This window comes from Scyliorhinus canicula, chromosome 15 (genome assembly GCF_902713615.1).
Source record: "Scyliorhinus canicula chromosome 15, sScyCan1.1, whole genome shotgun sequence".
NCBI classification, from domain to species: domain Eukaryota; kingdom Metazoa; phylum Chordata; class Chondrichthyes; order Carcharhiniformes; family Scyliorhinidae; genus Scyliorhinus; species Scyliorhinus canicula.
This window is the reverse complement of record NC_052160.1, coordinates 124,556,960-124,581,382: the sequence shown is the minus strand read 5'-3', so window position 1 is coordinate 124,581,382 and position 24,423 is coordinate 124,556,960. Positions and strand designations below refer to the sequence as shown.

General features: G+C 47.9%; 1 protein-coding gene across 1 annotated transcript in view; it reads right to left on the bottom strand.

Moving 5' to 3' along the window:
• slc6a17 (solute carrier family 6 member 17) overlaps window positions 1-24,423 on the bottom strand; it is a 101,163-nt gene that overhangs the window by 53,728 nt on the left and 23,012 nt on the right. Inside the window, exon 2 of the mRNA XM_038819676.1 lies at window positions 14,289-14,693. Within this exon, the coding sequence (XP_038675604.1) occupies window positions 14,289-14,574 (286 nt within the window). The 5' untranslated portion in view covers window positions 14,575-14,693. The remainder of the gene's footprint in view (window positions 1-14,288; window positions 14,694-24,423) is intronic.

Genomic DNA, 24,423 nt, shown 5'->3' with positions numbered 1-24,423 from the left:
TGGTACCAGAGGATTGGAGAGTGGCGAATGTCGTGCCTCTGTTCAAAAAAGGGAATAGGGATAACCCTGGGAATTACAGGCCAGTTAGTCTTACTTCGGTGGTAGGCAAAGTAATGGAAAGGGTACTGAGGGATAGTATTTCTAAGCATCTGGAAAGACACTGCTTGATTAGGGATAGTCAGCACGGATTTGTGAGGGGTAGGTCTTGCCTTACAAGTCTTATTGACTTCTTTGAGGAGGATGAAGGTAAAGCAGTGGATGTAGTGTACATGGATTTTAGTAAGGCATTTGATAAGGTTCCCCATGGTAGGCTTATGCAGAAAGTAAGGAGGCATGGAATAGTGGGAACTTTGGCCAGTTGGATAACGAACTGGCTAACCGATAGAAGACAGAGAGTGGTGGTGGATGGCAAATATTCAGCCTGGAGCCCAGTTACCAGTGGCGTACCGCAGGGATCAGTTCTGGGTCCTCTGCTGTTTGTGATTTTCATTAACGACTTGGATGAGGGAGTTGAAGGGTGGGTCAGTAAATTTGCAGATGATACGAAGTTTGGTGGAGTTGTGGATAGTGAGGAGGGCTGTTGTCAGCTTCAAAGAGACATAGATAGGATGCAGAGCTGGGCTGAGAAGTGGCAGATGGAGTTTAACCCTGACAAGTGTGAGGTTGTCCATTTTGGAAGAACAAATATGAATGCGGAATACAGGGTTAACAGTAGGGTTCTTGGCAATGTAGAGGAGCAGAGAGATCTTGGGGTCTATGTTCATAGATCTTTGAAAGTTGCCACTCAAGTGGATAGAGCTGTGAAGAAGGCCTATGGTGTGCTAGCGTTCATTAGCAGAGGGATTGAATTTAAGAGCCATGAGGTGATGATGCAGCTGTACAAAACCTTGGTCAGGCCACATTTCAAGTACTGTGTGCAGTTCTGGTCACCTCATTTTTGGAAGGATGTGGAAGCATTGGAAAAGGTGCAAAGGAGATTTACCAGGATGTTGCCTGGAATGGAGAGTAGATCTTACGAAGAAAGGTTGAGGGTGCTAGGCCTTTTCGCATTAGAACGGAGAAGGATGAGGGGCGGCTTGATAGAGGTTTATAAGATGATCAGGGGAATAGATAGAGTAGACAGTCAGAGACTTTTTCCCCAGGTGGAACAAACCATTACAAGGGGACATAAATTTAAGGTAAATGGTGGAAGATATAGGGGGGATGTCAGAAGTAGGTTCTTTACCCAGAGAGTAGTGGGGGCATGGAATGCACTGCCTGTGGAAGTAGTTGAGTCGGAAACGTTAGGGACCTTCAAGCGGCTATTGGATAGGTACATGGATTAGGGTAGAATAATGGAGTGTTGATTAAGTTCTTCTTAAGGGCAGCATGGTAGCCTTGTGGATAGCACAATTGCTTCACAGCTCCAGGGTCCCAAGTTCGATTTCGACTTGGGTCACTGTCTGTGTGGAGTCTGCACATCCTCCCCGTGTGTGCGTGGGTTTCCTCCGGGTACTCCGGTTTCCTCCCACAGTCCAAAGATGTGCAGGTTGGGTGGATTGGCCATGGTAAATTGCCCTTGGTGTCCAAAATTCCATGATTAACCTAGGACAAAAGTTCGGCACGACATCGTGGGCCGAAGGGCCTGTTCTGTGCTGTATTTCTCTATTTCTATTTCTCTATTTCTATAAGATCGCACTGAACACTTTGGTTCCTCCATCCTGGAGTAGAATTGATGCTAATTCATTACTGATTTATTTTATTGCATTATCATTCATCTTTAATTCCTTAAATGGACTCAAACATCCCCATCCTAAATTAGAATGATATGTTGACTTATTTTGAAGAGTAAATGCACTCAGTGTTAAGGTTTAACCATCTTAGTTTCTTTAACAGGAGCTGAAGGGTTGGTGATTGATGGGAAGTTTGGATATTCCTAATTCCTGATTAATGACAATCCGAAACAGAATTCCTACCCACTAAACAATGCCAGGAGCTGAACTCTCCCTTATTGATGATAATGGATTGTCAATGATAATCATTGCATTATAGAATTCAGAAGAAAACTCTTTCACAAGTGTTGAAGAAACAAGATCCTGCAATAAGCTGTTAGGATTTCATTAGAACAAGTTTGGAATATCCAAACTGCTGAAAATAACCAGGAATGGAGTGAATAACCAGGGGCAGAATGGTAGCACAGTGGTTAGCACAGTTGCCTCACAGCTCTAGGGTCCCAGGTTCGATTCCCGGCTTGGGCCACTGTCTGTGCGGAGTCTGCACTTCTCCCCGTGTCTGCATGCGTTTCCTCCGGGTGCTCCGGTTTCCTCCCTCAGTCCAAAGATGTGCAGGTTAGGTGGATTGGCCATGCTAAATTGCCTCTTCGTGTCCATAAAAAAGGTTAGGTGGGCTTACTGGGTTACGAGGATAGGGTGGAAGCGTGGGCTGACTCTTTCCAAGAGCTGGTGCAGACTCGATGGGCAGAATGGCCTCCTTCTGCACTGTAAATTCTATGAAATGTTATGAATTCTATGGAGAGATTGGTGAAAAGATGAGCTCAGCCCTCATCTGACAACCAACCCACCCAGCGATTGCCAACCTGCCTCAGGAGCTAGAATTATGGCTAATTTCCCCTTTCTCAAACATATGGCGAGGTGGTGAACTTGTGGCCCACAGAGCTGACTAGCTCATTCCTTGACCAGGGATCAAACACAAGTACATCCTGGATCTCTGATTTTGTTACATGTTTGATTTCATTTGATTTATTGTCACATGTACCAAGGTACACATGACAATTGTTCTGCATACAGTCCAGACAGATTGTTTCATACATGAAAAAACTTAGGACATACATAAATACACAACGTAAATACATAGACAGAGACATCGTTGCTGTAACCAGGAGGCCAGGGAGCTTGAAATTAAGACTTTAAATCAATTTATGTTGGCAATGCAAACGAATCACTGAAATTGAAAGTCAGACAAGCATGAAGCAAGTTATTGTTAAAATTAATAGCTGTTCATTAGCTCCCAGTGACAGAGTGCCAGCCAGAGCAGCAATGCTGGGACGAAACGTTAAAGAAAGAATTAAGCCTATTTCTTCTGGCCCAACATTCAGTTAAAGCCTTTCTCAGCCTCACACCGCCCCTTAATGCCTGCTGCTGCTTTGCAGCTGGCAAGGAAGATCCCACCACGGAACCCAAAATAGACATTAGGATCTCGGTCTGCTATTTCAGGTGCGCTGAATGACCACAGTATGGAGGGTGACATAGAACCAGCGGTGGAATGCATAGCCCATGTCATATTGAACACTGACACCCACCATGAGAAATGGTGGGTCCCAATTTCATATATAAATTTGTCCAATATGGTTTAGGTCACAGCTGCAGGAGTGTGTGTAGTTTTGGGGTTCCCATTGTAGGAAGGATATTGTAGCAACTTGAACAGCAACCTCTTGTATGTATATAGTGCCTTTAACATAGCAAAACACCAAAGCAAAATACAAGAGCAGTCTTATGCAAAAGAAAATTGACACCAAGTCATATAAGGAGATATATATGTTGCTACTTCTTGGGAGGAGGCGGGATGTAGATTTGAGCTTACTGTCAGATCAACCATGATCTTATTAAGTGATGGAGCAGGCTCGAGGGGCTGAGTTCACGCATGTTCACGTTTATGAAGGCAGATGACCAAAGAGTTTTAAGGAGTATCTTTAATGAGGAAAAAGAGTTAGAGAGGTTCAAAGCGAACGCCACAATTCAGGGCCTCTGTAGCTGACACCGTGATGCAGTGCTTCAAATCAGTGAATCAGTAAAAGGAGGTGGAATCATGTGCCCACCCCCATGGTGAGTTTGGTGGTGAGGGGGGCATTTAATTGTGCAAGTGGATGGCAGATGGGGAGCCTGCCACCGCCAATTAAGTCCAAGGTGGGAAGGCCCTCAGACAGCCATCCCACCCCACTGCCAATTAATGCCAACTTAAAGAGCCTCACCCCATTGCTGCCAGTATTAACCCAACAGCAGGCAGGGCCCTTGCCATGTGGAGAGCACGACATCAAACTCTGGACTATTAGCTTGCGGGCTCCTTGGGATGAGGAGGGCTGGCTTCCTCGTTCAAAGCTACTCACTGCATCAGGATGGGGGTCTCTGTGACAGCCAACTCCCCCCTCACTTGCGATCACTACCCAATAATCTCACGCCAGGGTGGCACGGTAGCACAATGGTTAGCACTGCTGCCTGACAGCGCCAGGGACCTGGGTTCAATTCCAACCTTGGGTGACTGCGTGGAGTTTACGCATTCTCCCCGAGCCTGTGTGGGTTTTCTCCGGGTGTGGGGGTGAGAGCCCCGCAGACACAGGGCGAATGTGCAAACTCACCACGGACAGTGACCCAGAGCCAGGATCAAACCTGGGTCCTCGGCGCCATGAGGAACCACTGCGCCACCGTGCTGCCCTGTGGCCATGATTTAATGTGGACAATGTGGTGTGGTGGTGGGGGGGGGGGGGGGGGGGGGAGAGATCTCACCCAACGTCTGTAGGGAAAATCCAACCTGATTACCAGCCAATCAGAGGTCAGTAGCTGTCCATTGCCAACAGCACCACTGGGAACAGTGGCTGCTATTGGTAATGCTTCAGAGAGCACCAGGAGACATCGCTGGATTCCATAATTGAGTGAGGGCAGGGTGGGAGTTGTGAGGAGTGGGTTGAGGGTGGGCACCAGACGGAAAGGCTGCAATGTGGCTTTCTGTGCCCCATTCTTTCTCAAAGTGGAATCCCTTGAGTGCCTGACTAAACAGGATTCTCCCCTTCCAAGTACAGAGGCAAGCCCGATAGGGAGGCACAGGAGATCCATAACTCCCATTTAATCTCTGAGCCACTACTAAATTGTTGTGGGCTCAGTGATAATTGGTGTCAATTGGCACATTAATGAGCCTACTTGACATCCCTCCATGATGGGGCGAGTCTCTCACGTTGGCCCCTACCTGCCTCCCAATTAATTGTGGGGGCTTCTCCTGTCATTGGCAGATAGATGCACTGCCTCTCTCGTGATGAAGTGACAGGTGTCATGTTTCCTGACTCAGACAGACTGCATTAAATTCCAGCTGTGGTTATTATAAAATGTATCAGCAGTTAAAAGTTGAATGGGATAAATTTAGGAAAAGGAGGAATAGGGAAGGATATGGGGGAGAGCAACTTGTAGTTAAATGCAGTGAAAGGGCAGCACAAGAGATAAATGAATGAAATTCCAGCCTCGTAATGTTGCAGAGACGCAATAAGAGACACCTGCAAAGAAATAACCGACAGAATCCAGCACAAAACCTTTCAGCAATATTGTGGCAGAATATCTAGTGCACAAAGGAAATTATATCAGAAGCCCAACAGTGAGGGAATCTCAGTTCCAGAATATCACATGATGAGATGCTGACCTAGTTTAACGATAGTACCAGCTGCAACAGAGAGAATAGGGTGGAGCAGCAAAATGGTGAGCAACACCCGGAATCATCTCTAACTAACATCTTCCCCAGCATTTAACCCACTCTTCGCATTGCCCTGTGTCAATCCCAAACAATCCCACTGCCTCGTTCTCTCCAAATAGCTTGTATCAGTCCCAAACTAATCCCACTGCCCTGCGCTCTCTCAATAACATGTATCAACTCCAAACGAATCCCAGTTCCCTGTTCTTTCTCCATAGCCTGTATCACTCCCGAAATAATTCCACTGCCCGCGCTCTCCCCATCGCCCTGTACCAATCCCAAACTAATCCCATTGTGACGCTCTCTCCCTAGCCTGTATCAATTCCAAACTAATTCCACTACCCGCTCTCTCCCAATAGCATGTATGAACCCCAAACTAATCCCAATTACCTGTTCTTTCTCTCTAACCTGTATCAGTCCCAAACTAATACCATTTCCCTGCTCTCTCCCAATAGCCTGTATCAATCCCAAACAGATCTCACTGCTCCGCTCTCTCCCCATAGACCTGTATCAATCCCAATCTAATCCCATTGCCCTATTCTCTCCCAATAGCCTGGATCAATCCCAAACTATTCCCACTGCTCCGCGCTCTCCCCACAGCCCTGTATCAATCCCAAACTAATCCCACTGCCCTGCCCTCTTCCCATTTCCTGTAACAATCACAAACTAATTCCACTGCCGTCTCCCAATAGCTATGTAGCAATCCCAAACTAATCCCAGTGCCCTGTTATTTCGCCATAGCCCTGTATCAATTACTAACTAATCCAACTGCCCTGCTCTCTCCCAAAGTCCTGTATCGATCCCTAATTCCACTGGCCTGCTCTCTCCCCATAGTCCAGTATCAATCCCAAGATAATCCCACTGCCCTGCTCTCTCCATTATCCTTTATGAATCCCAAACTAATCCCACTGCCCTGTTCTTTCTCCATAGACTGTATCAGTCCCAAACTAATTCCACTGCCCCACGTTCTCCCATCTCTCTGTTTCTGGCGCTCATTCAAGTATTTATTCAATATTCTCTTAAAAGGTTCTAGCTATCTCTGTCTCAGCCTTTCCTTCTAACAAAGAATGTCATGAGTATAAACATTTTTCTGACTCGCGCTCTCTCCCCACTCAGTTATAATTGTGAAATGCTATTGCTCATTACTGACCCCCCCTCACACAGAAATGTGCCTTAACTTCATCCAAACCATTCATCATTTTAATACCTCAACTAAATCTCCTCTTAATCTTACTTGTTCCTGTGGAAACAGCCTGAGTATTTCCAGGTTTACTGATCATTCCAGTTCTCTATCCCCTAGCATCACCCGACTGAATCTGCAATGTCCATTCGTTTTTCATCATGGGCCCAACTCTGAGACTAACCACCTGACCAATATCTTATATCAAACCATCATTACCTGCTTATTTTGTATTCTGTGTCCTAATTTATTGACAAAAAGAGCAAAAGTGCTGTTTACCTTTTTACGGTTTGGTCTTCCAACATCTGCATTTTCATCGAATTGGCCTGTCTTGCCTGGACCAGGTCTTTCGTTATTGAATGAATCTCTGTCCCCATGAACCTGACAATCTTTTCCCATTCAAGCATTGAATCGTCTTTCAGGGGATTGTGATTTGAATCTTTCATTCAGTTGTGGAAGCAGAGGCTGAGCTGGACGCGGATAAGGCTGCATTTTCCCGCTCTGGATTAAAGTTTCCGACCTTGGTTCTATCACCTGGCCCTTTTCAGGAAGGCAGGTCTGGCCTGGGAGGGGGAGTGAATGCTACCTGCCCTCGAGCCACCAATTAGATCAATTAAAGGGAATATCAAGGCCACTCTGCTGGTGTCAAGCGGAATTTCCCAGCCAGGATACAGGCATCCTGTTGAGCTTAAACATGGCCAACGGATGGGCAGAATGTTATCTATCCAGCTATCAGCCCCTACCTCCCACACCCCACTATAACCACAGCTACACCCACTAGCAGTCTAGTGGAGGAATTGTCCTACAAGATAACAGTTTGATAGCTGTGGGTTCTATGCAATTTGAACCTTTTAAAAAGTTTTCACGGAGTGCTCCATTTTAAAATGCTCTCTCTTTCGCTTACCTACATAGGCAGCTGTCACCTTTTGAAAGTGGAGCTACCATTGGGCCCTCTGATTGGTCCTCACGCCGTGTTCTATCATACAGAGCTCCTAGAAGCAAATACCCCATTGGTCATCTCTTCAAAGATCGCTTCCAGGGTCCCGCCATTGGCAATCTGGGTTCAAGACCCAGAATTCAGTTTGGCTTAGGAGATCACGATCCTGAAACAAAAATCCATTCCAAGATCGCTCTGTTCATCACAGCATCTTTCTAGTGAGAATAATCTTGAAAATCGCTTATTGTCACGAGTAGGCTTCAAATGAAGAAAATGTGAAATGCGAAAAGCCCCTAGTCGCCACATTCCGGCGCCTGTTCGGGGAGGCTGTTACGGGAATCGAACCGTGCTGCTGGCTTGCCTTGGTCTGCTTTCAAAGCCAGCGATTAGCCCTGTGAGCTAAACAGCCCCTGCTTGATATGATTGCTGTTGCTTTCTCCATTGGCAGTTTCTTCCCAACTCTCTCTCTCTCTCTCTCTCGACGAGATTTACTGAATCCTGAGGTTTGGTGCTTTTTTATTACCTCCAAACGTGTGTGTCTTGCCAATCACCACAGAGCTGATGGAAACTGAATGTGGTCTGGTCCAAACCCAATAATATGCAGCATAAAATCTGGCCCACAATTTTTTCAGGGCAACTAGGGCGGGCCATAAGAAAATAGATAATGGAGTGGTAGACCATATAGCCCCTCAAACTTGCTCTGCCATTCAATACGATCCCTTCTGCACCTGCTCCCCAGAATCTCCCGATTCCCTAAGAGATCAAAAGTCAAAATAAACATCACCCTTGCCTGCATCTTTCACATCCCAAGATCAAAATCAACCTTTGGATGGATAGACGCTGACCTGTAAACTTTATACATCAGCACAGTAATTAACAAGGTAAAATGCTGCCTAACAAACTGCATTGGAACATTGGCAAATCAGCAGAATATGAAATGACTAGCTATGGAATTATCATCATTTCCCCTCATTTTTAAAAATCTGCCCTCTTGGTTTCCTCAATCCCTATTGACCAATGGATAGCGATTGGCCTGAGAACGCAACAACCAGGGAATGTCAGGTTTTTTTCTGGAGACAACGGAATCCTGGGGGGGAGATGGACAAAGAGAACTGGAATGAATCCCCATAATCTCTGCCACCTTACAGAGAGCTAACTTCTCCCAACTAAATCCTATTACTAAATTTCAGGACACCAACTCATTCTCACTGTAACAATTCTTTCTTTTTTTTTGTTATAAGTTTAGAGTACCCAATTATTTTTTTCCAATTAAAGGGCAATTTAGCAAGGCCAATCCACCTATCCTGCACATTTTTTGGGTTGTGAGGGTAGAACCCACGCAGACACAAGGAGAATATGTAAACTCCACACGGACAACGACCCAGGGCCAGGATCCTACGTGGGACCTCGGCGCCGTCAGGCCGCAGGGCTAACCCACTGCACCACCGTGCTGCCCCCTCACTGTAACAGTTCTTGACAAATACAAAGTTGAAAGTTGAAGAGTCACGGATGGGAATTCGGGCAACGGGGTGTTGGATTTCAAGCCACTTGCTTGCACGCGGAATCCCAGGCTTCATCCTGCCCCTGGACCATCTTCTCGGAGATATCATGGGGGGGTGGAGAGGGCAGAGGGTTACCAGCCCACAAGTAGCAGGTAAACAATTGAGCTGCTTAAGGGCTGATAAGAGACAGACTCGGATTTTCCAGTCAACCTCCAGATCTCCACTGGCAGCAGTAGACAGGACAGCGGCCTAGAGGTGGTGGACCAGGGGCCTAGAACTGCAGGCAAGTTTAGATGCCCTCCCTGTTTGACTGGATTCAGCACAGCCCCAGGCTGCTCTCTAGAGGACTTCCAACCGATCACAACCCCCCAACAATGCTTTGTTTCTTTCTTAAATTTGAAAGAAGTGGGAAAGACGGTGCCTTTATCTTCAGATGTCCTCTCTGTTCCACCGACGGTGACATCCTGCTGCTACTTTCAAACTGGAATGTGCCCTATTGGTCCTCCAGCTTTGAGAGCACACTCGCCATCCTTAATTGGCTAATTCAGGGACAGAGGTGAGGTGACTGTTCCTCACGCACACCAGCTTCTTGACCCCCCCCCCCCCCCCCCCCCCCCACCTGAGCCTGATGGAAGTCCATGGGAAAAAATGTTATCCAGAGTTGCCTGAAGTTTTTTTTAAAATAAATTTTGTTTACCCAATTCTTTTTTTCCAATTAAGGGGACCGTGGCCAATCCACCTTCCCTGCACATCTTTGGGTTGTGTGGGTGAGACCCACGCAGACACGGGGAGAATGTGCAAACTCCACACGGACAGTGACCCGGGGCCGGGATCGAACCCAGGTCCTTGGCGCCGTGGGTCAGCAGTGCTAACCACTGTGCCACCATGCCGCCCTCCCGGAGGTGAATGTGAAATTGAACGCAGCAACGTGTGACTACCATACAGAACTGGAAAGGGTCATGCCAGCCCAGCAAGCTTCACCCACCATTTAAAAAAAAATACCCACTCTCCTATCCCAAATACTAATCTCCTCTCCCTCCCTCCCTCCCTTCCCCACACACACCCTCTTGCCCTGTTGGAACTGTTTGTTATTGATCGAGCTGGATTTCCTCCGCAGCCCGGAGCCATTATTCAATTGTGCATGCTGAGTAGGACTCTCCAGCCAATGTTGCTGATGTCTCCGTGGACGTAAATCCAGGTGTTGCAACTGGGTTACACGTTATTTCAGCAAAGAACTAAAATTGTAACCTAGTAAGTAAAGCACAAGTGATGAAAAACATTGACAACCTGTTTATTGCTACAACATCCGACCAACAAACAAACATACTGCAAGATGAGTTGTGAGATCACAGGACCAGCACTATTTTTGATTTATATTTACTAATTAAAAAGTAATCAGCCACAACTATATTAACAGCAAGCTACACATGCATAATGTAGGCCTGTAGCCACTAATCTTTGCAATTTTGTATTTCATTTCTGCTTTGTTCGTGCTGAACCTATAATGAATATATAGAGTTACTGCCTAGACTTTAATTTAAAATAAGTTAGATTGTGTTTTGAATAAGTCAAATAATTAATCAATAATAGTCAGTTGTGACATAATTCACAGAAGATGTGTTTCCCCAAGACCTTTCATAATGGCCATTCACAGCTAGTATTTGGTCTTCACCTTTGTTTTCCCTTTTCAAGCTAGACTACTAAAATAAAAGTTGTATTTTGTTTATTATAAGTCTTTTTCCACAATGCATTTGCTTACCCTTGAACCATAAGTGAGGCCTTACACTTAGGTGGTCAACTAATAATAATAATCTTTATTGTCACAAATAGGCTTACATTAACACATTGCAATGAGGTTACTGTGAAAAGCCCCTAGTCGCCACATCCCGGCGCCTGTTCGGGTACACAGAGGGAGAATTCAGAATATCCAATTCATCTTTCGGGACTTTCGTCTTTCGGGACTTGTGGGAAGAACCCGGAGGAAACCCACGCAAACACAGGGAGAGCGTGCAGACTCCGCACAGACAGTGACCCAAGCCAGGAATCGAACCTGCGACCCTGGGGCTGTGAAGCAACAATCCTAACCACTGTGCTACTGTGTGAGAATCAAGAGTCGGAGTTTCATTGATGGATACACAACCTGTTTTATGGCAGATGGGAGACACCATCAAAAGATGCATTAACAAGTTGAATGTGTCAGCGAAGCCTATGAAGCACTGCAGTGCCTGTGAGGAGATTCTTGTCCAGAGAACATTGAAGTAAAGCCTCAATAGGCTGGAACGGTGATAGAAATTTGGCATAAAGGGACACCGCTCCCAGGAATCACTGCTGCAGACGAAGTGGAATAGTCAACCACTCGAGACTATGGGAGGAAATGCTGTGAATGGAGTGACTGATTATTCAATGACTTCGTGCTGTATGAAAAATGGCAATTTACCATTTTGGGGAGCTGTCTTGAACAGACCATTCTTCTGAGAGAACGGAGATAGTGCTGTCATCCGCATACTGAATGTTCCACGAGCGATGTCAGTGTCGCTTCCTTCTTGAATTACAACCTTTGTGATTGAAAGACGATGTCCACTCCACTGGGAAGTTGGTTCTTGACAAGGTGAAGGATGGTGGTGATGAAGATGGAGAAAAGGGTGGGGGGGCGATGACACATCCCTGCTTGACTCCAGTCTGGACCTGAAAGGTTTCGGTCTTATTTCCGTCGGTGAGTACTGTCAGCGACATCTCGTCGCAGGGGAGGTGGAGGACATTGATGAATTTCCCTGAAAAGCCTTAAATAGGGTCTTCCATAGCACTTCCCAATGACTCAATCAAAAGCCTTCGTCAGATCGGTGAAGGCCATGTGGAGCGATTGATGTTGCTCCTGGCATTTCTCTCCAAGTTGTTGCGCAGTGAAAATCATGTCCGTTGTTCAATGGTTTAGTCAGAAGGCACATTGGGTTTCCAGAAGGAAGTCTTCAGAGATTGTGTGAAGGCAACTAGCGAGATTCGGGTGACGATCGTCCCGGCGATGGAGAGTAGGGAGATTCATCCGAGTTCCCACAATCTGCTTTGTCTCCCTTCTTGAAGTTGGTGGCAATGGCAGAATCCCTGAGGTCGGTAGGGATTCCTTCTCTGTGCCAGATCTTCAGGAACAGCTGATGGAGATGATGGGTGATCTCTTCTCCTCCAAGTTTGAAAATCTCCACTGGAATCGCGTCCACTCCTGCAGCTGTTCCATTCTTCAGGTGTTTAATGGCGGCTTCGACTTCGTCCATGCTTGATGGGAGTCCAAGATCATCTTTTTGTTGGGGATTTCCTCGAACACGTGCTCATCAATGGTTGTATCACAGTTTAGGAGTTCTTTGAAGTGTTCTCTCCATCGAAGACTGATGTTTTCTCTGTCTCTCAAGAGGGTTCTGACTTACTCTGCACCAGTTTGAGGCTTAGGATGTTGGGTCCATATTTTGCCTTGTTGGCACTGAAGAAGCCCCGGATGTCAAGCTTGTCGATGAGGAACTGCAGCTCCTTAGCTTTCTCAGTCTACCATTGGTTCTTGATTTCCCTAGTTCACCTTTTGACCTCCACCTTTGATGTTTGAGTTCTCCTCTTTGCCTTGGTGGTGATGTTGTTTTGCCAGGCACGGTGAGCGTTCCTCTTGTCAATGTGGTCTTGGGTGGTGTGGTCGTTGTAGTTAACTCTGTCTTGGTGTTTCCTGGTGTTGTAGCCAATGGTTTCTTCACAGTTTGAGATGATGGCTGCCTTCAGTTCTTTCCAGTTTCCCTCCACTCCATTAGGATGGACACTTTGGAGATTTTGGAGAAGACGTTATTGAAAGTTCACCAGCATGCTTGGCTCTCGAAGCGACTCAACATTGATCTTTTTCTGAGCTGTTTCTTTATCTTCCGCGGCTTCTGGTGGAGTTTGATGGACATAGAGGAGTGGATAAGCTGGCAGTAATTCCAGCAGCCATCTGCACTGGTCCTCGCTTTGGCGATGAGGACATCTGTTTGGTCTCGGATGTGCCAGTGATATGAACGCGGATGTCTCCAGGAAACCCTGAAGTTTTCTTTTCGGTTGTCTGATAAAGATTGTTGTTTTCATACATCGGACAAATTGTAATGAATATCTCAGTACAGCTCTGAGCCCAAGTGAGACTCCGTGAGGGACTCTCACCCCCTTACAATAGCAGTTAACAATGTTAAAATGGATGACCCTCCTCAGCTCTAGCATCTTTCACTCCTCACTTGTGTCTCTATTTTACCAATATTATTATGGTCATTCCTTCTCCAAAATTTCCTCTTTTCCCCCAAGCCATAAATGGCCCCTTTTGGTTGCCTGAATTACACATTCCCTCCTCCCCTACTCTGGTCAAATCGACTCAATGCATTGTCCACAACTAAACCATTCTCTAGGTCAGTGTTTTTCAAACTTTTTTTCCGGGGACCCATTTTTACCAACCGGCCAACCTTCGGGACCCAAACCGGCCGACTTTGTGACCCACGCCGGCCGACCTTCGCGACACACGGCGGCCAACCTTCATGACCCACGCTGGCCGACCTTCGCGGCCCACGCTGGCTGACCTGCGCGACCCACCATATTATCTTACCTTGTTTGTTGCTGACAAAATGGAGAAAATGGTTTTGGCTCTCTTTGACCCCAATGATCCCTTTGTCCATTCGGTCCCTTTGGCCCCCTGAACTTGTAAAAAAAAAGGCTACCACCGTATAAAAAATGCGGCTGCACAGCGCATGCATCTCCGATCATCGGTGCGCATGAGCATAGTTTTGCGCATGTGCACTGATGATCGGGCATGCATGCTCAGAGTGACCGAATTTGTTTTATATATTCGTGGCCATGTTGAAGGCCCCTTGCAGCCAGCATTATTAAAAGCCGGCTGCTGCGGCTGCTGCGCACGGATTTGCGCGATCGGAAGCGCCGCGACAGACGGCTCCGCGACCCTCCCGACACCCGCCCGTGACCCACCCGCGGGTCGCACCCCGAGTTTAACAAAGCCTGCTCTCGGCCTTGAGGAGACCCCACTTCCCACAGCCTCCCTCCCACCCACTCCATTCACCTCCCATCACTTCCCCATCTTCTTCCAACTCACAGAGATTTTAATTCCCAATGTGAGCCCAGCCTTCTCTCCATTCGCAGGAGGTGTGGAATTGTGGCCCTTGGCTACAGCTAAAAACCATCAGAGCGGGAATGGATCCCGCAGTCTTGGCCTTACCTCCACCATTTTTCTGACAAAGGTAGGGAAAACGCCAGACATTTCCCAGGCCCACTGAGTAGCCAATCTGGGCCAAGATGTACTGCAGCTTGTTGTTCCACACTGGTCGATCATCACTCTCGATTGTGTTTTCTCCGTCCTTGTCCTTGATGACAGGGACTCCTCCTACATTCAGCACACTGTGCTTATAGTCAACAGGTTCCTCCCCAGCCAGCAAGTCGGCAACAGATTCTGTGACTGGATCATTGCTGTGTTCTCTCTGTGTTACTTTACTATTTTTCGGCATTGGGCAAACCTACAGGCCAAACTTCATAAATCAGAAGCAGAGATGTGTGCCGGAGATTTTGGAATATTCTGAGCCTCCCAAAGTTGATCTAGTCAGTAGCAGTCTTCTCCTGGACAATCCTAAATGTAAAAACAATTCCAAGTTAGATCCAATGGTGAACCGCAGGAACACATATCCCCAACACCCTGCTCGATGCCCTGGTGACCCCTCTCCACGTGCCAGCGACCCCACCCGCCTCCCCTGCTCGGCAGCTGTGGGGGCGAGGGGGATGGAGGGTTCGATAAGGAGTTGTGGTCGCTAGGGGAAGGGGGATGGGATTCGATGGGTAGTGGGGGGGTGATGGTTTGTTGGGGAGTGGGGAGATAACGGTTCGAACGGGCTTCGGGGGAGGAGACGGTTTGATGGGGCATTGGGTGGAGGGGGTGAGTGGGATGGGGTTTGATGAGGAGTTGGTGTTCGATGGGGAATTGTGGAGAGATGGGGTTCGATGGGGAATGGGGGGGGGAGAGGGATGGCGTTTGATGTGGAATGGTGAGGACAGGGTTGGGGTTTAATGCTGGGGAGAAGAATGGAGTTCAATGGGGCGTTGGGGAGTGTTAGATGTATTAAATGCTGTGGTATGAAGAGACAAAAGTTCTGCTCCTTTTTCACCAACACACTTTTATTTGTTGCAACTGACTCTGCACAGAACCCTGCACATCACCTGATCCCGAGGCCACCTGAAGCCCCTTTAAATATCAGTGTCAATCATTGAACACTTAACATAAATGAGACAATCATTGAACACTTAACATGAATGAGACAACTAATTGCAATGTCTCTTAACCCATTACTTAACAGGGAGTGGGTAACACAAATGGGATTTGATGTATTTTCTGCAATAATGAATCATTGTTTCTTCTGGGGTATTTAATTCTGTCAATGATTCAACTGGGAAAAAGTTTCTGTTCTGCGTAACAATATTGAGGACTCTGTGTTGGAGCGATTCATTGAGAATGTTACAACAATCCGCAAACAACTCTGAATTCTGAGTTCTGCCTTAAAAACACAAGGCAATCTGTTGTCTTCTCTCCTCAAATTCCTGCTCATGTCACAGTCTTAACGTCCAACCAGATCACATTTGGGAAATGGGGTGGAGGTGAGCTCAAAATCACTGAAACCTTCTCAAAGCTGTTTTCCTCTGCGATTCTTCTGCTTAATCCATTCTTTAGTACTCAATTATCAGTCAACTTGCTATTTGTCATTTATTCATTTGATATAACTATTTACAAGTAGCTTGGGGTGACCAAGATTTTGCTTCACCAACCCGGTGGAGACTGGGGGGATAACTTACCAAACTGAGCTCCTGACCTGGAGCCAGGGCCATTGGGAGATTCCATTGGGAAAAGGCAGTGGATTCCATGGGGTTTCCCGAGGACAGAAAGTGTGTGAAGTGTGTAATTTTGAAATGCATTCAAAATGGGAAAGCTCCTGTCAAGAGCTCAGATTCTCAAACATTTTACCCCAAAATTTAATTCACATGTATGTTACGTTCTATCAAAACCATTCATAATTTGGAACACCTCCATTAACTCTTTTCTGATCTAAGTAGTCCAAGCCCAGCTTCTCCAATTTGTCCACATTACTGAAGAAATGAAATGAAATGAAAATCGCTTATTGTCACGAGCTTCAATGAAGTTACTGTGAAAAGTCCCTAGTCGCCACATTCCGGCGCCTGTTCGGGGAGGCTGGTACGGGAAGATCCCCCATCCCTGGCACCATTCCGTGAAAACATTCTGCTGCCTGTCCGAGGCCCATCCAACTGCAGTGTCCAAAGTTAGGTACATTTATTCCAGCTGAGATCTAACCAGAAATTTCCAAAGATTCAGCAAGCCTTCTTTGTTTTTGAATTTAATGTCCCTATTTACAAAGATCTGCAGGGATGTCGTTGTGATTTTCATGCACATGTGACATCAGAGAGCCACACACACTCAATGCCACCAGCGCGCACGTTCGCTCCTACCCACACACTCACGCACACTCGCACGCTAGCCATCACGCCTCTGCCCACATACGCACCTGAACGCATATCTCCGATGGTTCCCACCCGCAGTCTTGCTCGTTCCCGCCTGTAAACTCTCGCTCGATCCCACCCGCCTGCAAACTCTCGTTCACTCCCAACTACACACCGTCACTCAAGCCTGCCCACACACCCTAGCTTGCTTCCGATGCACATCCTCGCTCGCTCCCATCCTCACACCTACACTCGCTCCGACTCGCACACCCTCGCTCGCTCCCATCCTCAAATCCACACTCGCTCCAACTCGCACACCCTCGCTCGCTCCCACCGGTGCAGATTCACTCGCACTCCCAGCCTCCCCGGCACCCAAAAGGAAACTTACCCTGCTGGTGATCGCTAATGTTCCATTCAGAACCCATTTCTCTCCCACGTCTGACGGTAGGCTCACTAGCACCAACTGTGGAAGGGCAATGGCCTTCGATTGGCAGAGCAGCTGATTGCTGAATCTGCAACTCCAATTTACCTGTTTGACATGCACGCGGCTTCGAGGGCTGCAACTGCATGTGGGCCACCGGGAAGACAAGCATGGTGTAGAGGAGCTTTACTCTCATGGAACCATAGAAGAATCATAGAACCGTAGAATCCCTACAGTGCAGAAGGAGGCCAGTCGGCCAATCGAGTCTGCACCGACTTCCTCAAAGAGCACCCTACCTCGGCCCACTCCCATGTAAACCCTTAACCCCGCCTAACCTTTAAGTACTAAGGAACAATTTAGCACGGCCAATCCATCATACCTGCACATCTTTGGACTGTGGGAGGTAACCGGAGCACCCTAAGGAAACCCACGGAGACACAGGGAGAACGTGCAGACTCCACACAGACAGTTACCTGACGCTGAAATTGAACCCGGATCCCTGACACTGTAAGGAAGCAGTGCTAACCACTGTGCACCTTGCCACACCATATTCTGTATCTAACCCCGTGCTGCTCCTGTCCTGGGAGTGATTGCTGGGGTCAGTGTTGAGAAAGTTTTACTCTGTATCTAACCCCGTGCTATACCTGTCCTGGGAGTGTTTGATGGGGACAATGTAGAGGGAACTTTACTCTGTATCTAACCCTGTGCTGCACCAGCCCTGGGAGTGTTTGATGGAGACAGTGTCGAGGATGCTTTACTCTGTATCTAACCTCATGCTTTACCTGTCCTCAGAGTGTTTGATGGCGACAGCGTAGAGAGAGCTTTATTGTGTATCTAACCCCGTGCTGTACCTGTCCTGGGAATGTTTGATGGGGACAGTGTAGAGGGAGCTTTACTCTGTGTTCGTGATTCTCCGACCAATCCCGCCACTGCCGTGTCCCGAATTCTCCGCCACCCGAGATTTGGCGGGGGCGGGAATTGCGCCGCGACGATTCTCCGGCCCACGGTGGGCCGAAGTCCCGCCGCTGACAAGCCTCTCCTGCCGGCGTGGATTAAACTACCTCTGGTACCGGCAGGATTGGCGGCGCGTGCGGGCTCTGGGGTCCGGGGGGGGGGGGGGGGGGCGGGGCGATCTGACCCCGGGGGGTGCCCCCACAGTGGCCTGGCCCTGGATCGGGGCCCACTGATCGGCAGGCGGGCCTGTGCCGTGGGGGTACTCTTTTTCTTCCGCTTTCGCCATGGTTTTCACGATGGCGGATGCGGAAGAGACCCCCCTCCCCTGCGCATGCGCCGGGATGACGTCAGCAGCCGCTGAGGCTTCGGCGCATGCGCGGACTTATGTCGGCCGACGAAGGCCTTTCGGCCCCGGCTGGCGTGGCGCCAAAGGCCGTTCATGCCACCCAGCGGAGCGGGAACCACTGCAGCACGGGCCTAGCCCCTCAATGTGAGGGCTTGGCCCCTAAAGGTGCGGAGACTCCACTCCAATGCGCCGGGACCCCCACCCCCCACCCCGCCAGATAGGGGAGAATCCCGGCCTGTATCTAACCCGTGCTGTACCTGTCCTGGGAACATTTGATGGGTACAGCCTAGAAGGAGCTTTACTGTATACCTAATACCATGCTGCATCATGCCGTTAGATTCCAAAATTGTGGAACATTATTTCATTTTTGAGCATGAGATACTTGAGAAAGATTGTATTTGAAATGAGAGTTGAAAAGACAGACTTCGAGAGGCTCAGTGAGACTCGGTAGTTTTAACTCCATTATAACAAGTGAGTGAAGGTGACCCTGCTGTCGATGCAATCACCTGATATTCTGCTAAAGCAGATCCTGGAGGAGCAGTCTGCTGGGACAATGTTATGACGAGCACAGATTTCGCACCATCACAGACACACAAACATTGGAGGCTGTGCATTGCTGTCATCAGCAGGTATGGTATTGAAGCTGTGCACCATTTGCTGGAGTGTTACAGCCCACCCCACCCACCCTCTATCTCTGGAACGGTGGAGGAAGGGGTGTGGGAAGATAATCTGTAAGAAAGGAGCAAACCCAATGGGTTTAATGTTTGTTATAAATACATTCCTGGTGCCTGCTACAGCACTGGTTCCAAGCCCTCATCATCAGGGAGCTTTCTCCATGACTGAACTGAAATGCTGAATGTAGCGGAACACGCAGCAGCTGTGTTCAGTCCTGTTCTCAGCCGTGCATTTCAAACACCTACCTCCAAATACACACTGCCCACTGCCAAACACACACCACCTGCCTCCAAACACACACCACCCGCTTCCTAACACACACCACCCGCCTCCTAACACACACCACCCGCCTCCTAACACACACCACCTGCCTCCAAACACACACCACCCGCTTCCTAACACACACCACCCGCCTCCAAATACACACCGCCCACTGCCAAACACACGCCACCCGCCTCAAAACACACACCACCCACTGCCAAACACACACCACCCACTGCCAAACACACACCACCTGCCTCCAAACACACGCCACCCGCCTCCAAACACACGCCACCCACCTCCAAACACACATCACCCGCCTCCAAACACACATCACCCGCCTCCAAACACACATCACCCGCCTCCAAACACACGCCACCCGCCTCCTAACACACACCACCCACTGCCAAACACACACCACCTGCCTCCAAACACACGCCACCCGCCTCCAAACACACGCCACCCGCCTCCAAACACACACCACCCGCCTCCAAACACACACCACCCGCCTCCAAATACACACCACCCGCCTCCAAACACACACCACCCGCCTCCAAACACACACCACCCGCCTCCAAACACACACCACCCGCCTCCAAACACACACCACCCGCCTCCAAACACACATCACCCGCCTCCAAACACACACCACCCGCCTCCAAACACACGCCACCCACCTCCAAACACACATCACCCGCCTCCAAACACACACCACCCGCCTCCTAACACACACCCCCCACCTCCTAACACACGCCACACGCCTCCTAACACACACCACACGCCCCCTAACACACACCACCCGCCCCCAAACACACCACCCGCCTCCAAACACACACCACCCGCCTCCAAACACACACCACCCGCCCCCAAACACACCACCCGCCTCCTAACACACACCACCCGCCTCCAAACACACACCACCCGCCTCCAAACACACACCACCCGCCTCCAAACACACACCACCCGCCTCCAAACACACACCACCCGCCTCCAAACACACACCACCCGCCTCCAAACACACACCACCCGCCTCCAAACACACACCACCCGCCTCCTAACACACACCACCCGCCCCCAAACACACACCACCCGCCTCCTAACACACATCACCCGCCTCCAAACACACGCCACCCACCTCCAAACACACATCACCCGCCTCCAAACACACATCACCCGCCTCCAAACACACGCCACCCGCCTCCTAACACACACCACCCGCCTCCTAACACATGCTGCCCACATCCACACACGCCACCTGCCTCCAAACATATGCCACCCACCTCCACACACACACCACCCGCCTCCACTTTTACACCCCTCCCCACACACAAACGCACACACAATAATGCACATGAAGGCGGAATCAAAAGAGCAATAGTTTGATCACAGTCAAAGTATAGTCCATATAAAGGGAAAGGTAGGGGAAACAAATCCAGATCTCCCTGGATGACAAAGTTAATAGAAATTAGGATGAAGAAGATAAAGTGTGTTCTGGAGGCGAGAGTGAATGCCCTTGACACCAAGGCAGCATTTGACTGATTGTGGCATCAAGGAACCCTCGTAAATCTGCAGTCAATGGGAATCAGGGGGCATACCCTCCACTGGTTGGAGTTATACCTGGCAAAAAGCACAATGGCTATGGTGGTTGGAGGTCAATCATCCCAGCTCCAGGATATCACTGCTGCAGTCCCTCAGGGTGGTATCCTGGACTCAACAGTCTTCAGCTGCTTCATCAATGACCTTCCTTCCATCATAAGGTCAGAAGTGGGGATATTCACTGATGACTGCACAATGTTCAGTGTCATTCTTGACTCCTCGGACACTGAAACAATCCGTGTCCAAATGCAGCAAGACCTGGACAATATCCAGACTTAGGCTGACAGGTGACAAGTAACATTCACACCACACAAGTGCCAGGCAAAGGCCATCTCCAACAAGCTAGGATCTAACCACTGCCCTTGACATTCAATAGCATTACCATCACTCAATCCGCAACAATCACGATCCTGGGGTTACCGTTGACCTGAAACTGAATGGACTGTTATATAAATACTGTAGCTACAAGAGCAGTTCAAAGTCTAGCAATCCTCTGGCAAGCAACTCACCTTCTGACTCCCCAAAGCCTGTCCATCATCTACAAGGCAGGAGTCAGGACTGTAATGGAATACCCACCACGTGCCCGGATGAGCTCCAACAACACTCAAGAGGTTTGACACAATCCAGGGAAAAAACAGCCCGCTTGATTGCTAGTCCTTCCACAAACATTCACTCATCCCACCACCGACAAACTGTGACAGCCATATGTACCATTGACAAGATGCACTGCAAGAACTCACCAGGCTCCATTGGCAGCACCTTCTAAAACCCATGACCACTACCATCCAAAAGGACAAGAGCAGCAGGTACCTGATAATACCACCACCTGGAGGATCCCCTCCAAGTCACTCACCACCCTGACTTGGAAATATATCGCCGTTCCTTCACTGTCGCTGGGGCAAAAAGTTGGAACTCCCTCCCTAACAGCACTGCGGGTGTACCTACGCCTCAGGGGCTCCAGCAGTTCAAGAAGGCAACTCACTACCACCTTCTGAAGGGCAACTAGGGATGGGCAATAACTACTGGCCTGTGACGTCCATATGAATTTTTAAAAACATCATGACAGATGTCAGGTAGAAAATATAATTGAAAACCAAGCTGAATATAGATGACTCAGAGTGAAGACGCAAATCAGAGGAGCAAAGAGAGGGTACACAAAGAGACTGACAGCTAAGGTAAAAGGGAATCCTAGAGTCTTCTGCTGGCAAATAAATAATGAAAAGGGTGGGAATAGGAAGAGTAGGGCTGAATAGGGGATTTACACATGGAGGTAGGTGGCATGGCTGAGACATCAAATGAATAATTTGCGTCTGTCTTTACAAAATAAGATGATGCTACGCAGGCCATAGTAAAGGAGGAGACGATTCGGACAGTGGATGGTTTGAAATTGAAAAGAAGGCAAAATTGGACAGGTTATCTGCAGTTGGCAAGACACCGGGACCAGATGTGATGCATTGAAGTATACTCCGGGAACCAAGAGTGGAAATTTCAGAGGGGCTGGCCATTATTTTTCAGTTTTCCTTAGATTCGGGTGTGAGAATTGTAATGTTACACAACTGTTGGAAAATCAGGTGTAAAGATGGCCAGCAACTACAGGCCAGTCAATTTAACTTTGATATTGGAGAAACTTCTAGAAACAATAATTTGGGACAAATTCAACTGCACATAGACGATTAAGGAAAGCTAGCATGGGTATTGCTGAAAAAATACATTTTGTCAAAGTTTCTCAACTTGAACTCATCAGGACAATCGCAAGGATTCTAATATCAGGGGAAACAACTACTTTAGACTATATGAGAAGAGGCTGCTGATTGAATGGCAGAGGCATTGCCATGGAGAATACACTAGCCGACAATTAACTGCTTTGATAAGATATCTTTTTTCAGTCGTACTCAAGCTCTATGCTACCAAATGATTATTTGAAAGCGAGCATGGATTTCTGAAGGGAAAACCCATGTTTAACTAACCTGCTGGATAGTTTGAAGAGGTAGCAAAGAAGTTTTATGAGCATAATGCTGCTGATGTGGTACACATGGACTTCCAAAAGAAATCTGATACCCCACCACACAACAGGCCTGTGAGCAACGGCATAGTTCATGGAATAAAAAAGGCAGTAAGAACATGGATACGGAGTTGGTTGAGCGATAGGAAACAGAGGGATAGTTAACTGATTGTTTTTTGTGCTGGAGGAAGGTTTTTAGTGGAATTCTCCAGGGGTCAGTTAAAACCATTGTTTTTTGTGCTGGAGGAAGGTTTTTTGTGGAATTCTCCAGGGGTCAGTTAAAACCTGGCTTTTGCTGATGTATATTAATGGCGTAGTCCTAGATCTTGGTGTACAGGGCACAATTTCAAAGTGCAAATGGCAGCATTGCAAAGAGGACGGTGTAGAGGTTCCAAAGGAAATCGACAAGTTGGTGGAACGGGCAGACAGAAGGCAGATGAAGTTCAATGATGGGAAGTGATTCACTTTGGTAGGAAGAACATGGAAAGACAATATAAAATAAAGGATACAATTCTAAAGGGGGTGCAGGAGCAGAGGGGCCTGGGTGTATTTGTGCATAAGTCAGTGAAGGTGGCAGGATAAGTTGAGACAGAAGTTAATAAAGCTTACAGTATCCCAGGCATTATTAATAGAGGCAGAAAGTACAAGTTCAAAGAGGTGTCTTGAATTTTTATAGTAAGAAGTCTTACAACACCAGGTTAAAGTCCAACAGGTTTGTTTCAAACACGAGCTTTCGGAGCACGGCTCCTTCTTCAGGTGAAGGAGCCGTGCTCCGAAAGCTCGTGTTTGAAACAAACCTGTTGGACTTTAACCTGGTGTTGTAAGACTTCTTACTGTGCTCACCCCAGTCCAACGCCGGCATCTCCACATCATGAATTTTTATAGTCACTGGTCCAGCCTCAGCTGAAGTATTGTGCCCAGTTCGCAGTGTCACACATTATGAGGAATATGAAGGCAATTAGATAGAATGCAGATTTTCAGAAAGCTCTTTGCTAAAGACATAAGACGTCATTGTGTAAAATTAAAGCAGATGGGATTGGGGGTGATATATTGGCATGGTTCGAGAATTGATCAGCAGACAGGAAACAGAGAGTGGGAATGAATCAGTATTTTCAGAGGAATCCACCTAACCTGCACAGAGGAAATGGAAGCCAAGTCACCGAATATATTTAAGAAGAAAATAGATACGTTTCTATACTCTAAAGGTATCAAGAGGTAGGGGGAGAGTGCGGGAGTATGGCGTCGAGATAGAGGATCAACCATGATCATTTTGAATGGCAGAGCATGCTTGAAGGGCCGAATGGCCAATTCCTCATATTTTCTATGTCTCTATGCAGATAAGATTCACGAGAATGACTCCGGAAATGAGGAATTACAGTTATGAAGATAGATTGGAAGGGTTAGAATTGTTTTCCTTCGAGAAAAGGCTGAAAGGAGGTGAGAGGAGATTCAAACTCACGAGGGGTCTGGACAGAACAGATCGGGTGAGGCTTTTCCCATGCATGAAAGTACCGAGAATAAGAGGGTGCAGATTTAAAGTCATTGGCAAAAGTGACATGAGGAGAAACCTGTACATAGCCAATGGCTAGGGTTTGGAATAC